This window comes from Trachypithecus francoisi, unplaced genomic scaffold, assembly GCF_009764315.1.
Source record: "Trachypithecus francoisi isolate TF-2019V2 unplaced genomic scaffold, Tfra_2.0 Lachesis_group13, whole genome shotgun sequence".
Lineage (NCBI taxonomy): Eukaryota > Metazoa > Chordata > Mammalia > Primates > Cercopithecidae > Trachypithecus > Trachypithecus francoisi.
Genome location: NW_022681458.1, coordinates 102,295,955 through 102,314,439, shown reverse-complemented (window position 1 = coordinate 102,314,439; position 18,485 = coordinate 102,295,955). Strand labels below are relative to the sequence as shown.

The 18,485-nt window shown below is 34.9% G+C and overlaps 1 protein-coding gene across 1 annotated transcript in view; it reads right to left on the bottom strand.

The window, feature by feature from the left end:
• The window catches only part of LOC117095052 (low-density lipoprotein receptor-related protein 1B), a 1,687,268-nt gene that overhangs the window by 529,696 nt on the left and 1,139,087 nt on the right, over positions 1–18,485 (bottom strand). Inside the window, exon 11 of the mRNA XM_033231629.1 lies at positions 16,150–16,386. Within this exon, the coding sequence (XP_033087520.1) occupies positions 16,150–16,386 (237 nt within the window). The remainder of the gene's footprint in view (positions 1–16,149; positions 16,387–18,485) is intronic.

Here is an 18,485-nt window from a genome sequence, read left to right as displayed (position 1 = left end):
TACTTTTTGTTTTTTACCTGAAATAATAGCAAGTTAAACCTTGCAATTTGAAATTCCTCTATTTAAGACAAATTACAAATAACTTAATAGCTAAAATATCAAGGTAATTTGTTTTGATGGAAAACATGCACATTCTTCTATGATTAACGATAAAGATTTATGAAAGCTCATTTTTATAACAAAGATAAAAGTGCCAATGCTGGGGATAGCAATACATTGCTATCCTGTGCAGGCAGATTTGTATAAACCAAAGAAAGGAACAGATGTGTATTAAAATATTTTACATGGTTATCAACCATCTCCACACATTAAATGTCCTAATATCATTACAATATATCAATATATTTCTTCAAGTTATCTAAATATTGCATACTACACTACAGTAGATGCATATTTTGATGCGAACTCTGATTCTTTCCAATTGCATAAGAATAATAAACAGAAAATAAAAGTTAATGGATAAAGAGAAAAGAGAGTTGATAGGTGTTTAAGGAAGATCTGAGGTCATCATCATTCATTTTTTTGAGGGAGGCAAAAAGTATGAGGATACACAATATTGTTTTTCTTAGTCTATGAGTCTAAAATAAACCTGGTCTGAGTTATAAAAGAACGTTTCTTAATTCCTGTAAGCTCTAGGTCCCTAACTTGAGCAAAAACCACAAACCTCCTACATTTAAGGGTTAACTTGATGATTCAGAATATGATATGAAATGTCTGGTGCATAGTAGGAGCTTCATAAATGCTACTGTTATATAGCAACAGATATTTTGTCAACACAATATGATTTACATTAGTTTAAAATATAATTTTAAGTGCTGAGACCATCAGACCATGGAATGCGTAAAAATAATCATGATTTTCCTGGAGGAGCTATATATAATGGCACATATACATATCACACACACACACACACACACACACACACACACACATATGTAGAGAGAGAGAGAGAGAGAGGAAATAAAAAAGCATAAAAACATATCAGAATTGAAGAGTAGTTACCTCAGATGGATATTCTGTTAATTATCTACCTAATCTTTAAACTTAATTCAATAGTTTACCTTTAAAATGAAACAAAAAGGCTAATTATGAGATAAAATTTGGTATTTCTCTTTTGCTTCATCTGAATTTTATAATCCTCTGGGTAGCCTCAAATCAAAATGCTATATAGGGGACTTGCCACAATAATTAAGTATGTATAGATTACAAAAAAATTTGTTCTGAAGCTATTTTTTAATAGCTGGTTAATTAATGGCTGTGAGTAGACAGATGTTTGTGGAGCCAGAAGAGATAAGTTGTATCACACTAGCCCCAAACAGGACACAATTTTATTCAGGAAAAAACACACACACACACTTAATGTAAGTATAAAAGGAAGAGATTCAAGTGTATAAAGATTTTGAGGAAAGGGCTTGGCAGACAAAAGACAAACTAAAATAAAACAACACCCATTTATGACATAAGATGAAAATGTAGTTTTTTTGTTTGTTTGTTTTGTTTTTAGCAATCATGCATGTTTGAAGTAACCAACTTACAACTTATATTAATGTGACAAAGAACTAGTTGCACCAAAAAAAAAAAAAAAAAAAAAACCCTTTTATTTACATGGTTACCTAGAATCACATTTATTTACTTTGCAATTGTTGTTTTCTTTGTAATTCTCACTCAAGCTATGAATGCATATCATGTTGTACAAATTTTAAAAGATTCAAATGTGAGTGTAATAACTCATATGGCCCTCCCAAGAAATAATCACCATAAACAGTTTATTGATCCTTCCACAAACTTTTGGATATACTTGCAAAAATAGGATCATCCTGCAAAAATATCTTTTAACTCATTTTGTCTATTTATGGGTTTTGTTGATGTAAGTATATACAGCTCTACCTCATGCATTTTAATGGCTACTTAATATAATTGCTAGCATAAATGCATCATGCTTTATTTGATAGACTTTATATTGTTTCCAATTTATGATTACAAATAATGTTTCTTTTTGAACATGTGTCTACTTCTATAGAGGTAACTAATTGTAGAATTGGTTTGAATCTTATGTACCGTTTCAATTGATAGCTATTACTAAATAATGCTTCAAAACCAATATAACAACTTACATTCTTCCTAGTGTGGGAAATATTTTCTTATGTTCTAATATCACATATTATCAATATTTCATTCTTTAATCTGATGAATCTGGTGAAAACTATTCCATTGATTTACATTTTTGTAATTAGTATGATGTTGAGTTCCTCTCCATATGCCTATTCATAACATTTTCGCCTAGTTTATCTTCCATATTTTCACTTGCTCATAATACATTTTTTCATAGAAATGTGTTTTCTAAAATTTTAATGCAGGTGTATACACATATATATATACAAGTGTATATATATGTATATATGTACATGTATATATGTATGTATATACACGCATATGCCTACATATATATATATACACACACATATATATGTGCATATATACATATATATGCAGGCATGTGTGTGTGTTTCACCGGGTTGTGCATTGCATTGCTTAGAAAATGTTCTGCATCCCAATACCATCAAAAAAATATATATATTTCCACATACACACACAGGCATGCACATCCCCTACATGGGTGCCCCAACAAAAGATGCATCACAGCGAGGGGCCAGACAGCAACAGGGGATGGGGCTGCTTGAGAGACAGTGCTGAGGAAAACTTCCCAGGGAAGTAACGTTTGGAGTGAGCCTTGAAGGGAATGATTGAATCCAGGGGGAGGCATGCACAGGACAGTAAACAGAGTGTGGTAAAGGTCCTGAGGTGGCCAGGGTTGGCATGATGGGGTAACTGTGAGAAGAGTGTGGATGAACAATGATGGAAGGGAAGGAGGGAAGGGGGCTAGGCAGAGAGGACAATGGAGGGGAGGAACAGTAGAAAGTGAGAACAGAGAAGCTGTCAGATACCAGATCATGCTCAGTCTTCTAGGACATGGTGAGCGTTAAGAATTTATTTTGACTGACAGGAAGTCACTGGAAAGTTGTCAGTAGATTAACCAGACTAGATTTAAAATTAAAAAAAAAAAAAAAAAAAAAAAAAAACACTCCCACTGTTGTGTTGAGAATAAACTATAGGGGAGAATATTAGTTGTACATTGATGTGTAAAAAATTGCCCCCAAATTTATTGCTTAAAGCGACAGTAAACACCTGCTATGGGCTGAATATTTCTGTCCCTCACAAAAAAAAATAAAAAATAATAAAAAAATTAAAAAAAAAAAACCTCATATGGTGAAACCCTAATTAGTTCCCAATGGTCTGGTACTAGAAGGTGAGGTCTTTGGGAGATAATTAGGGGTATTTGAGGTCATGAGAGTAATTGCCATGATGGAACTAGTGTCCTTATAAGAGGAAGAAGCCAGAGCTCTTTCTTTCCACCCCATGAGAACACTGTGAGAAGGAGGCTGTCTGCAAACCAGAAAGAGAGCCCTCACCAGACACTGAATCTGCTGGCACCTTGTTGATGCACCTCCTACCTCTAGAATTGTGAACAATAAATATTTTTATTTAACCCAAACAAAATCCCCACATTTCTAAATTTTATATTTTTTGAGTTCTTGAAGCTTTATTTTTGTATGATTTTTGAGATAAAAATTTAACTTCCTCTCAAGTGAATAGACAGTTATTTCAATTCCATTCTTTGAGTGTGCTTCTAGGGGTGTAATTAAAGTAGCTGGGATGGACTGAACTGGACTCATTATTTTAAGTACAGTTATTTATTAACTTGTTTTAAAGAGTGCCTTAAGGCCTTTAAAAAAATCTCTTTTAGTTTTTATTAGGACCGTGGTATTTCTCTTTCTCAACTCTTATATTTCAAGTTTACACCTATGGTGTTTTAAGCTACGGTTTCTGATGATCTTGTTGGTCACAGTCTGGTTCAGTCTGTATTCTAATTAGGAAATTCTCATTATTTCTGATCACTGATGGTATATTTTTCAATTTCCCAGGACGGTTATCAATTTCTTTTTTAAAAATATCTTTTCAGTATTGTTATGGTTATAGATCACAAAGTAAAGTTGAATTATTTGCTTAACTTTATATTTAGTCCTTCATTTCATTTATCATTTGACAGATGCATCCAATAAGAAGACAAACTCTTTGTGAACAACAACCTGATCTTTTCAGACCAACACTTTGCCTTCTATCTGACAGATATTTGGCAATTATATAATATTTTTGTAGGTAAATAGAAATCTTTATAAAAAATAAGGATCAGGTTTATAGATAACCTTTAATCATATCATCCTGTACCATCTCTTTAAATAAAAGGTTTGTTCTGATAATATAACACATAAATCAATTTTTTTCTTTTTGTAAAGTGAAAACTCCCACTGTTACATTCATTTTTTGGTTAAAAAATAATACAAAATTTGTTTATTGGAAGTAGAAAACTCTTAAATCTTTTTGCATCAAGTAAAACGCCTTTATGTGTAAACTGTAGTTGTTTAAAGCTACTCACATATATTGTTTAAAGGGATTCACATATACTCATGGAAGTGCTGAACTATTTTTAATTGATTCTAATGCAAAGCAAAAGGGAAAGAGAGCAGTTTTAAAAACTATTTCCATCCTGTTCCTCAAATTCTTATTTGCATTAATGAATTATAAACATTCAGAGCTCGGCTTTGCTTAAGATGCAAAAAGCCACAAAAGAATAACAGTAAGAGTAAATCCAATAATCTACAAGATCATAACTTGACTTGAATCCAAACAAAAGCTGAGGTCTCAAGACAGCAAAATGCATTGAAATGCAAAGAGTAACAGGCCTTTTCCAGGAAAAACAGAACACATAAAGTATTACTCCTTTGTCAGAGCATGGGAGGAAGAGGCGACTACTGTAATAGCAGATTTAAAAAAAAAAAAAAAAGCTATAATTATAAAATATTCTTAAAACTGGGTGTGGTTTAATGTGAGAGTTTAGAATCCCTGGAAATACCCAACACAAAGAATTTCTTTCACTGAGTTTACAAGAGAAAGACGGAAGGCAGAACAGGAAACCTGAGAGAGACCCCTGAGTGTCTCATAAACATGAAGCCCCATCCAATCCTGACTCTTCTCTCAAACACAGGAAAACCCCTAAACCACTGGGGAAGAGGAAGAAGATCTTCCACCTCCCTGAAGCAAGACAGAGGTCCTGTGAAGTAGGTATAAACAAATAATCTGCCTCTAGAAAAGGAGCAGAGAACCATCTCTCCTCCAAAGGCAAAGTAAGCTGCAAAGACAAGTTATCATTGAAGCAAAAGTAAAAGGCAAAGCCCTATGTCCCTGAGGGAGGGGTAAGAAATTCTCCTGGTCTCACTACAAGCTTGTTGGTCATAGCAAGCAAGGCTAGTGTATTGCTTGGAAATGGGTACAAAATTTTATTGCCACTGGTCCCAGACAAAAAGGTACACCATCACTCAGGGAAGAATAGGAGCAAAAGCTGTCTGACCCTAGAAGAGGGGCACAAAAATTGCTTGGACCCAAAATTCTACATTGATATAAAAAAAAGACAATTGCTACCCCTGGGGATGGGGCAGAAGATTGTCTCCTGCCCCAAATCCTCCCAAATATAAGGGAGAGTTTCACTGCCAGGGGAGGAGAAGGGCCCACCTTCAAAACCCAGACACACAGGACCCAAGACCAAGACGGGAACAAGAGAAAAGAGAACCTTTTTTGCACCCAACGTGAATCTTCCACTTAGTAACAGGTCACAGCATTCTACCATTGAGAGAAGGATAAGAGCGTGAGAGAGACTTTCCAGTGAGGCAGATATGCAGGAAATATTGAAAACTGAGGGATGAATAGACATAGTCCAGGTCCCACCCTAAGCACAAGGTAGCATCTGTCCACCAAAGGAGGGATCTGAAAGCTTTGGTTCCGTAAAGGTAACTACAACAAAAACAAAACCCAGATCCAGCCTATTTGACTGGCCAAATCCTTCACACTAATAAACTGACCTTAAATATGCTTTTTCTCCAGACATAAATTTTACTTATGTGAATCTCTAAAATAGGAAGGAGAGGATAGAGGGATACTTTTCACCTCAACTCTAGTGTTGGAGCTTCTGTGGTGCCTCTATGAGGACTTTGAACTGAGCTCTCTACAGCTGATTTTTTTTTCCACGCATGAAACTCACATCTCAGAATATCTCACCTCTGGCTCGCACTTGAGAAAGCTAAATACATACTATAGGATAGCAGGCAGGATAGTGTTGGCTGATTTGCACTATGACTGCACTCCCAGAGTTTATTGGGGCAAAAGGCTCATAGTAATTTAGCAGACCAAAGGCAGACCACACAGGATAGAATTCTGGCATATAGACATCTTTGATCTAGTACAACAAGTTTGTCTCGCTAGATACAGGGATTCAAACAGTAAGAGCACAGACATTCAGAGAGGCAAAGTAACAAGCAAAAGCTTCATGTTCTTTGGCCAAAGGAAATGAAATTAGAACGATTCAGCAGAAAGAAGACTTTCAAAAACCTTGGCAAGCACAGACACACTCAGACACATGTGTGCGTGCACACACACATGCACACACACCCATACCCCTCAAGAGAGTTCATTTTAAAAGATCTACTAGGCTCACAAAGAGGCTAAAGCACAACGGGACTGGTTCAAAGAAGATTCTCTTTATCTCCTTACCTCTCTTTACCACTCTTACCTCTTCCAATCAATGTTGAGAGATGAGTGGACATCAGAAGCTAACTAGCAGGGACATACAGATATTCCACCCAAAAAAGTAAAAAATAAAAATAATTTTCGAAAAGCTACCAAGCTGGGAGGGGCAGGAAAATAAATGCAGGGAAGAGAAACAGAGAATGCAACAAATATGCCCTCCTGTCCTTCTCCAGGCTAGAGGCAGCACAAATAGGAAACAAGTAAGATTTTATGACGCATTGAGTTTAGAATTTTGATTTCCATGTATATATGGTAGACTACGCATTCTAATTACCAAATTGAGGTTGCATTTCTGACTTTAAATGACTGACAGTTCTGTCTACTACCTAGTGTAAACCAAAAGATTTGGGATTTGACCAAGTTTTGATCTGGAGTGAGAAAGATTACTGAGTTAATTTTAAAGGTCAGTGGGAGGTAAACATAAAGTTATGCTTTAGCTATATCAGAGTCACATTTTTAAACCTACTGGTTACACAATGACTATTAATACTCCCCACAATATTCCCATAATAGTTAATGTCATGGGAATTTCCTCAGCATGTATTATGGGTATTGTCCAGTTTCACAGTTTCAGGTAGTGTTTCCTACTTTGGTATCCCCAAAGTAAAGTCAGTCTAGACTAATCATATCCTATTGAGAAATTTGTTTAATTAACCTAAGCAATAGTATAATTATAGTTAAAGTTCATAATAGTATTCCTAAGTAAATGAAGAATTCCTAAGGGACTTCTGAAGTAGCAACTAAGAATTCCATAATGCTAAGTATGATAAAGTAAGTGGGTTGAATGTATTTATGTTAAGTCATGCTGAATATTGGTAATTTATTTAAGTGTGTAAGAAAATTACGAATCAGACTATTATATATATATATATATAATAGTCTTCACTTAACCATGGTTTTACTTTCCATGGTTTCAGTTACTCGGTCAGCCACAGTCTGAAAATACTAAGTGGAAAATTCCAGAAGTAAACGACTCATAAGTTTTAAATTGCCTGTTGCTCTGAGTAACATTTTGAAACCTTGCACTGTCATTTCACTCAGTCCTGGTTAGCACGAGAATCATTCCTTTATCCTGCACATCCACACTCTATGTTCACTATCTGGTATTCACTTACTGGCCACCCCGGTTGTAAGATTGACAGACCACAAGAAGAGTGAGTATAGTACAGTAAGAGCTCTTCTGAGCTCACGTGTGTATATGCATATGGGTGTATTTTGCCAGACTTGCATCTAATTATAATAGAGGTCAAATTTTGTACTCTTGGGCATATACTTTATGTAAAATTATAAAAATCACTGTTAGGGACTGTAATCCCAGCACTTTGCGAGGCTGAAGCAGGTGGATCACCTGAGCCCAGGAGTTTGCAACTCCTGTTATAACAGTATATTGTTATAATTGTTCTATTTTATTGTCATTATTGTTATGAGGCTGTTACTGTGCCTGTTTATAACTTAAACTTTATCATAGGTATGTGTGCATAAGAAAAAACATGGTGTATAAATAGGGTTCAACACTATCCATGGTTTCAGGTATCCACTGAGGGTTTTTGAACTTACTTACCTCCAGTAAAGGGGACTACCGTAGCTGTATGGGACTTTAGAGGTTACCATGTATTCTCACCTTCTCTCTTTCGACCTTCCCAGCAATCTAACTTTATAAGATAATAGACTTCTTTACAGAAGTTTCTGGAACTCTTTTGAGCTCACGTGTATATGCACACAGGTGTATTTTGTGTTTGTCAGTACTGGTGGATATGTACACATACCTATTTTGGGTGAATATAAATAAAAGAAAGGATGTCTTCTCCTCTATGTTTACTAGAACCCTCTAGCCACCACAGCTAATTCCATCTTTCTGTCATTTGATAGCTTTTGTAACCCAGATTTTAATCTCATATGCATGTCTTCTTTTCAGACAAAAAAATACATATATTGGTTCAAATTATTTTTCAAAGATCTCATGTAGTTCTGAAGAAATAGAAAATATGAAAAATAAATATTTACAAACTAAATGTGAAACTGAACACTGTTTTCAAGAATCAAATCTCAAGTAAATTCTATGAAAATATCTTATTCACAGTCAAGCAGAATCAGTAAGTGCAAACAGGCTATATTCTTGACGCTCAGTGTGATAACAATATTCATTGATCTCAAGAGTTTCAAATGCTGACAAATCTCTCCTTTACAGTTTTAATTAGAATATATTGTGTGACTGACAAATGTACTCATTATTTCCTTTACTAGTTGGTCAGAGTATATATCTTAGAGTCTTAAGGCTTTTCTTCAAGAGAAAGTTCAGAGTTAAAGGCAGAAAAACAAGATTGATATTTACCTGAAATCCAATAACAAAGAGTGAAGGTTTGTTCTTAATTTAAAATGTTTTATAAGACTTTATCCTTTATAAAGTTCATAAGAACACTCTAATGTAATTCATTAGTGTTATCTCAGCATGTTTGCTTCATTACTATGAAACTCAATCTTTATGAGAAATTCTGACAAAGATATACAATGCTGAAGATCATCGAAATCTAAGGATAAGAGGTTACTTAAAGGTGCAGAAAATGATAATCCTACTATAAGGTTAGTGTCATTCAGGTACAGATTACATCCTGTAATCTGTTGTGTATGCCTGCCCTAGGGTTATTTAGCGTAGAAGCTAACCTATTTCTGGAGTTCTGAAGTGGGTCTTAAGCTGGTGATTGTATGTGTTCACATGTGTATGTGTGTATCTGTGTGTCAGTAGTAGGATTTCTAACTCATAGAATGATAAATCAGGGAATAACTGATGGGCTATACATTTCAACCCATGATTGGAGGGACAGCTGATTATAAAATCCACAGGGCAGTTCTGAAGATGCTGGGGACAGGACTGAGCTGAAGAACAGGGCTTGGTCCTTCAATTGTCAAATAAGCAATCACATGGCTATAGCACCCTCCTTCCATAGTATGTGAACAAATGAACTTTAAACACATCTTTTAGAGAATATGTTTGACAGGAAGAGACTGCTTCCCATTCTTCCGGCTATTCTTCTCTTCATAATGTCATAAACGAGAAACCTACCTTGGATCAGGTCAAACTTATTCATTACTCTTTAACTTGATAGCTCCTAAAAGTGCCTTCATTTAAAAGAAGACCTCAGTTTTCCAGGTATTTACAGGAGCTATGAAATTAAAGAGTAATGTATAATTTTGAACAGGATCCAAGTGCTCTTCAGATATTATAAGGTGGAGACATGTGCACGTACTCCTTATGTCAATCAAATAGAATACACCTTCATACATAAGGTCAGTATATCAGTATAGCAAGTGGGTAAGAGCACAGACTCTGCCAGTTTCCTATTGTTGCTGTAACAAATTGCCGCAAACTTGGTGGCTTAAAACAACATAAATTTATTCTTTGACAATTCTGAAGGTCAATATCCAGGATTGGTTTAACCGGGTTAAAGTCTGGGTGCTGGCAGAGCTGGTTCCTTCTGGGGACTCTCAGGAAGAGCCCATTTCTTTGCCCTTTCCAGCTTCTAGAAGCCACTTGCCTTTCTTGGCTCAGGGACCTTTCCTTGTATTATGCCAACCTCTTGCTTCCATAGTCACAACTCCTACTTCCTCCTTTGTCCTGCAACCCCCCCTTATAAATTTCCATATGATTACATTTAGGGTACCTCCAGATAAGTCAAGATAATTTCTGATCTCAAGATCCTCAACACATACATAGTTACAGCTATATGGGAGGAACAAGTTCTAATGTTCTCTAGCACTGCAGGGAGTGAACATGGTTAACACTAATTTGGTATGTTTTCAAAACACTACAAAGAAGATTCTGAATGGTGGCAACATAAAGAAATGATAAATGTTTGTGGTGATGAATAGGCTAATTTACCTGATTTGATCATTACATGTTGTATCATGTATGTATATGTACAAGTATTACTTTGTAGCCTATAAATATGCACAATTATTATGTGTCAACAAAGTTTTTTTTTAAAAAGCAGCATCTTCCTCCCACCAAAAATTCTTTCACTTAATCACACCTGCAAGTCCCCTTTTCCATACAAGGTAACAGTCAAAGGTTCTGGGGATGAGGACCTGGACATTATTTGGAGGGCATTGTTCAGCATACCACAGACTCCAAAATCAGATCACGGGAACTTGCATATCAGTTATCTCTGAGACAGTGTTCCAAGGATCTCTCACATTTCTGTCCACCTTGGGAAAAGAGAAGCCTTAGACTCTATTTTCAAGGATGTTAATAAGGTGTCCTTCGAAGACAGAGATTACATCTCTCTCTGAAGCAAAAGGCAGGTTTGCTTATAGGCTTAGAAGATTGAGAAAGTAACTTTTTCTGGAGCAATGAACAGGCATGCTCACTGTTAGAGAAAAAAAAAAAAAAAAAAGCATGTTCCCTAAGCTCCAGATTCTTCTCTTGTAACAAGTGCCATGGTATGTGCAGGTGTCACCTTTGGGTTACCCTGTGGGGAGTAAAGATCAGGATCCTGAAACAAAACTACGGATACTCTGGCTATTCTTATTGATCTTAGTAACAAACTGTATTTTGTCTCAGAAGTTTCATGTCTTCTGCCAGCATCCAAGAAAGTGTAGCAGGCTAATGTTTTAGCTTGCAAACATAATAAAATCTCAGCGCTTTCACAGTTCTTGACAAGTGGTATCACCTACTAGCTATGTGACTTTAAGAAATGACTTCACCTGTCTGGGTTTCAATTTCCAATCTATAAAATGGAGCTAATAATAAGGCTGACCTCAGGGAGTCATTGAGTGGATTGTACGGGACAATGCACATAGGGTAAGCAATCTTGATACACAGTAAGTACTCATTAAATGTTCATTATTATTACTGTCATTGATTTTATTATCACAAAATAAGGTGGTATAGTCTAAAATTAAAAAGACATCTAGAGGACAAAATGTTTTGCCAAACTTGTGTCTAATTATAAAAGAGGTCTAATTTTGTACTCTTGGGCCATACTTTAGGTAAAATTATAAAAATCACTGTTGGGGACTATAATCACAGCACTTTGTGAGGCTGAGGCAGGTGGATCACTTGAGCCCAGGAGTTTGCAACCAGCTGGGGCAACATGGTGAAAGACTGTCACTACAAAAAAAAAAAAAAAAAAAAAAAAAAATTAGCTGAGCATAGTGGCACACACCTGTGGTCCTAGCCACTCAAGAGGCTGAGGAGGGAAGGTCATTTGTGTGCAGGGGGAGGAGTTTGCAGTGAGTCATGATCACATCACTGTGCTCCAACCTGGGCAGAGTAAGACTCTGTCTCAAAAAAAAAAAAAAAGAAAGGAAAAAAAAAAAGAGAAAAGAATAACAGTTGGGAAGAACTGTACATAGAAATCTTATGTTTGCATTGTTTTACTTGCAGTATGACTTATGACTTGAAGTAGATGAATTGAATCTTAGCTCATCAATGCCACAACAAAAGAAGCAGCAAAATTATCACCCTTTTCAACCCACATTATCCCTATATGTCTATTTTGAAAAACACCTTGGTAAAAAAAGGCTCTGTGTTATGTAAAACAGTGACCTCAAGTCCCCAGTTTAATTATGGGATCTATCGAAACTACAGTTTTTCTGTTAAAGCTGCAAGCATTAATAACTTTCAAATCCAGGTAAAAATGCTTTGAATTCTTTTAAGTACTTTAAAAATATGAAATGACATGAAAGGTTATTTTAACGTTTCTTCTATTTAAATATCTGTGTTTGAGTAGAATTAAGATACACAGTTTAAAAACAAGTACTGCACTAGTGGAATACATGTAACGATAAATTGAATAGTAAATTATCATTTTGATATTTTTTCCTTTGTGCTAAAATTATAATTCATATTACAATGAAAAATAAATCTTGGAAAAGATACCCAAGAAGCTAAAAATGCATTCAGTCTTAGAAAGAGCATCTATCTTGTTCTGTTAGAGAAAGTAACAATTATACCTGGCAAGAATGGCTAATTTAAATTCTCTAATCATTTAATCTAATTTTGCCTCCTGTTGATACTCCTTTTATTTTCTAGCACAGTATCCTACTTTAGTTTCTGTATAGCACTTATCATTATCTTATTCATTTATGTGTTTACTTGCTTATTATTTCCTTTCCGCTGTTGGATATAAGCTAAATATGAAGCTTTATCCTCTTTACTGAAGCATTCCAATCACCTAGAACAGCACCTGGCCCCAATACGGCATTCACCTTTTAGTGACTGAAAAATAATAAATCAAGTAATTGAGTTTTAAAAAAGGAAGAGTATGAATTTCACAAAAATTTTGACAACAAATTCTAGGTGGGTAAAAAAATACACGTAGTAAATATCTTGTCCTAATGGAAGTTTATCTTTAATAAATCAGTAATATATTTTCATTTAGCAAATGAAATGAGCTACATGTAAATATAACAAATGGACAATTTCCTTTCTCATTTATTTAACTGCTGTTTTCACCCACGAGATTCCTCAAACAAAGCCAACAGTATATGTAACATTTAGGGGGTTTTCAATAAACCTCTAGGAGAGAAAAAAATCAAAGAATGAATAAAGGTGGATTCTTTTGGAAATGCTGTTGGTTTTATTTCTTCAGAGGGAGAATCTGAGTTTACATAAAAGATGTCCAAGATATTTATGTTTATTTACAAACAGCAAACTCTTTATATCCTTGTACGTCAAACTATATAAATTTATCAACATATCAAAATTTCTATCAAGCTTCCAAATCATTTGTCAAACTTAGCATTGCTTTGCAGTCTTCAGGTTCAATGGTAGACACTCTACCTAAGTAAGTGAATACACATAGAATTTAATTTTTCTGATGCCAAGAATGACAAGTTTTCATTTGCCAAATCTGAGTCTCTGCTTTGACATGTTAATCTCATATTGTAATGTGTATCATTATTCTCTTTAATGGAAAGAAAAAAGATAAACTAATAAAAAGATATTAAGCTGTTTCTTGTGTAGAAAGACAAAAATGTTAAATGTATTTCAGGTGTGAAAATTTGTAAAATGTTCTCATAACCTTCATACTGTCAAAGCAGTACTGGACAGATGTGCCTTGCGGTCATTGTGGCTATTAGAGTTGATCTCTGTTGTGATGGGTGGAATGCAAAGAACCACCAATGTCCTTGATATTGTTCTCAAAGTTAGGATTATTAGCAGGAACATCAAGTCATAGTACAGGAACTGACACAATTTAAAAGGACTCTCTCTGTTACATATTTTAGTCCTTCTTGAAAGTGTGTGTGTCGGCCGGGCATGGTGACTCATGCCTGTAATTCCAGCTCTTTGGGAGGCTGAGGCAGGCAGATCACCTGAGGTCAGAGGTTTCAGTACAACCTGGATAACATGGTGAAACCCCATCTCTAGTAAAAATACAAAAACAAGTTGGGCATGATGGTGCACACCTGCAATCCCAGCTACTCAGGAGGCTGAGGCAGGAGAATCACTTAAACTTCGGAGGCGGAGGTTGCAGTGAGTTGAGATTGCACCACTGCGCTCCAGCCTCGGTGACAGAACGAGACTCTATCAAAAAATAATAATAATCATAATAATAAATGAAAGTATCTGAGTCAAAAACAAAACAATGTAAATGTTATTTACATAGACAGAATGTGCTATTTCATTGTCCATCTAAAACTGTCAAGACCCTATCATCTGTTACCAAATTAAGAGAAAAGTAGGAAGACAGCCTCTGTCACATCTAATTTAAAGTGAAAATCTTAACTTTAATTAGATACTCCTTCAGAATTTTAAATTATGGAGGATTTACATTGCCTTAATAAGTAAATTACAAGAAAGACAAAAACAGGGATGGTTTTATTTTAGATAGAAAGTATACTTTTTATCAGGTTTGATTTAAAGTAAAGTTGTGTTGAATGAAGAATATTCTCATGCTCTCATTTCCTCTAAAAGATTGGAGAGACCTCCATTTACTACCACCCATGCTATAAATAATTTTAGTCTACCTCTGCTTTTATTTTCTCACATTTTCTCATCTCAATCAAGTTCTGATTCATTCTGCACCCCAAAACCAGATTGATCCTCCTAAAATATCACTTTGTTCACATTATTCTTTGACTCGAAAGCATTTCTTTTTATTCCTTTGGGATTTTTTCTAAACTCCTTCACTTACATGCCAGGCTCTTTATTTTAGCGCCTTTCACTTTCCATTCTCTTCTGCCATTATTACTTGCAAAGGAAACCTCCAGTAGCTTTCCATTTAGGTCCCCCACATCCTCTTTCTAGAGATTGTGCTTTTCTGTTTTTCTCATGGAATTTCTGGTTGCAGAAACGTCTCCTCTCCCTCTTTAACATTTCTCCATTAAGATCTAGCCCAAATACCATAGCCTGCCCAAGGAGTTCTCTGAGTATACCCACATAAAGATATCTCTTGCTTTCTGTGAATACCCATTACACAGGTGTTCTCTATTGCTCATATATTTCTTTAAGACAGCTTCGAACTTATTAATTAAATGCTGCAATGCCTTTAAACTTTTTGTGTGCTTATATCATCTCTAAAGGTAGATTATGAACCTCTTGAAGGCAGAAGTCATTCTCGAAAATTCCTTTTATCTCCTGAGATATAGCTACCATGATGTCCTTCATAAAATAAGCACACAATTAATGTTCCTCAAATCATGTATTTCTAAAATATTCAAGAAGTAAGCAGACTTTATATGTGAGGAAACAGGTCCAGAATCATTTGTTAACATGCCTAAAAATGACTGGCAGCCAGTGAAGACCTGGTTTGATTTATTATTTGCAATATTTTCTACTGATACCAAAGTTAACATTGTTTTGTTACTAGATTACTTGTTCCTAAGCCAAATAATTTATAAAATACATTGATTTTATTAAAATGTACATATATCTTTTTGCATGCATATAACTTTATATATGTACCTATAAATAAAAATAGGTATAAATGTATTAAGTTTCTCTGGGGATACTGATGTTCCAAGGGCAACTCTAGAAAACTTCATTTCAGTGATGTGTAAAGTAAAATATAAAATGCAAGAATTGTGATGACAATGTGGACATTGATATTTTTCATGCATTTTGAGTGACATGATCAATAGTCTAATGAAAACCAACTGTTATGAAAGTCTCTGAAATCCTATTAAATTTTGTGTTCTGCCATACAGCACTGTAAACATATCAGTGTAAACTGACATTTCCCAGAAGATGGATAATAGTTCAATTTTAATCCTGATAATATTTAGAGTATAGGAGATGACAGCAAGTGCCATTTTATAATGAAGGTTTTAATACACTGGTATATGAAAACAGAGAAACAATGTTACTGAAGACATGACATTAAAAAATATTTTTGAACCAACCAGAAGAACTTGAGTTCTGGTTAAAACCAGTCTGACACACACTGGATTTATCCTCTTAAAGTGCTTTATCTCTGATTAGTTTGATGTTAATGTCACAGTGTCACTTACCATCTTTCAGGATGGTTTCTCGTTCTGTGCCATCTATCTTCTGCCGGCCAATTAGGAAACTGGTGGTGTCAGCAAAATAGATGTAATTGGTTTCTGCATGAAAATCTAAAGCACGAGGGTTTACCAGATTTTCTATGGGGATCATGTATTCATCAGCTATCTTGGTATTCAAGTCCATTCCTCTAACAATTCCTGGGCGTCCTTTCCCATAAAAGAGGAACAACTCATTCTTTGGTCCTGCAGAGGAAAGATTACAAATATAAACAACTGATGCTGCTTAATCTTCTTTACACTGCATAATGCCACCATTTAATTAACTGGCACAATTCGCGTTTTTTAAATTCAATGCTAAAAATTAAACTCTAAAATATGCCAATGTATCTTGTAGTTTTGATGCAAGAAGGCCAGCTAATTGCATTACTTTAATTAAAACAGAAATTACTTCTGTGAGTGGATTATAGGTAGTTAATTATCCTTTTGTCTGTAACTGTCTGGATAGCAAAAACATGACAGATCATTAGATAACTTGTAACTTGTAAAATAGGCATTTATTAAAACATCCGGCACATTTAATTTTATAATGCATTACAATCTTTCTAGCATTTTCTGTCGATACTAACTGTACCATTTATTATATTTGACAATGCTAAAATCTTCAGAAAATTTAAGACACACTAACCCCAAGTTTGTATCTACAAATTGTCAGAGGCAAAGAATCATATAGTATCATTAACTTGCTTGTGAATATATTACAGTTGCCCAAACATGTGACTTATTCTTTTTAGAAATAAAATTAAAGACCAGTTATAGCATCCCTTTTTCTTCAAATTTTAATTAGAATGTTAGAGGCTGATGCTGTCTGACAGTAACTCTGATGAACAACACAGGCCTTATCAAAAACAAAAGAAAAACGAAAACCCTAAACAAAAAACTGTCTCCTGAGTTTAAAATGTCAGCATCAAAGTAGCTCTTTCTATAGAGTGAATTCCCTGTTTTGGACTTCTATGTAAAAATATACACAAGATTTTCCAATTACCGGGGCATCTTATGCTTGGTTTACTGTATATAATTTTAAAGGAAATAATTTTTATATAAAAAGAAAAACATACTGAGCTTTATTAATAAAACTGAAGATACAAAAGACTCCGCTGTATTTAGATAACCACACAATTGATAGTCATAATAAAGTAAAATAATATTAAAATTTGGAAAATAATAAAAATAAGCAATTATTTATACACCTAAAAATACAAAGTATATTAACATTTATATTTATTTTCTTGTGTTTTTTAAATTAGTGTAATTGAGTATTAAATATATATAAAGTAATGTTGATGACTTTTAAAAAAAAATGTACTTAAAGTTCTGGGATACATGTGCAGAGTATGCGGGTTTGTTACATAGATAGTATCCATGTGCCATGGTGGTTTGCTGCACCCATCAACCGGTCATCTAGGTTTTAAGTCCCACATGCATCTGGCATTTGTCCTAATACTCTCCCTCCCCTTGTCCCTCATCCCTGACAGGCCCTGTTGTGTGTTGTTTCCCTCCCTGTGTCTATGTGTTCTCATTGTTCAACTCCCACTTATAAGTGAGAACATGCAGGGTTTGGTTACACCTTACACCTTATACAAAAATTAACTCAAGATAGATTAAAGACTTAAATGTAAACCAAAACCATAAAAACCCTAGAAGAAAAACTAGGGAATACCATTCATGACATAGGCATGGGCAACGACTTCATGACTAAAACACCAACAGGAATTGCAACAAAAGCCAAAGTTGACAAATGGGATCTAACTAAACCAAAGAACTTCTGCACAGCAAAAGATACTAGCATCAGAGTGAAGGGGCAACCTACAGAATGAGAGAAAAGTTTTGCAATCTACCCATTTGACAAAGGACTAATAATCAGAATCTACAAGGAACTTAAACACATTCACAAGAAAAAAAAAAATCAAAAAGTGGGCAAGGGATATGAACAAACACTTCTCAAAAGAAGACATTTATATGGCCAACAAACACGAATAAAAGCTCAACATCACTGGTCATTAGAGAAATGCAAATCAAAACCACAATGGGATACCATTTCACACCAGTCAAAATGGCAATGATTAAAAAGTCAGGAAACAACAGATACTGGCAAGGTTGTGGAGAAATAGAAACGCTTTTACACTGTTGGTGGGAATGTAAATTAGTTCAACCATTCTGAAAGTAGTTCAACCATTCTGAATCGCCACAGTGTGGCGATTCCTCAAGCATATAGAATCAGAAATACCATTTGACTCAGCAATCCCTTAACTGGGTATATACCCAAAGGATTATAAATCATTATA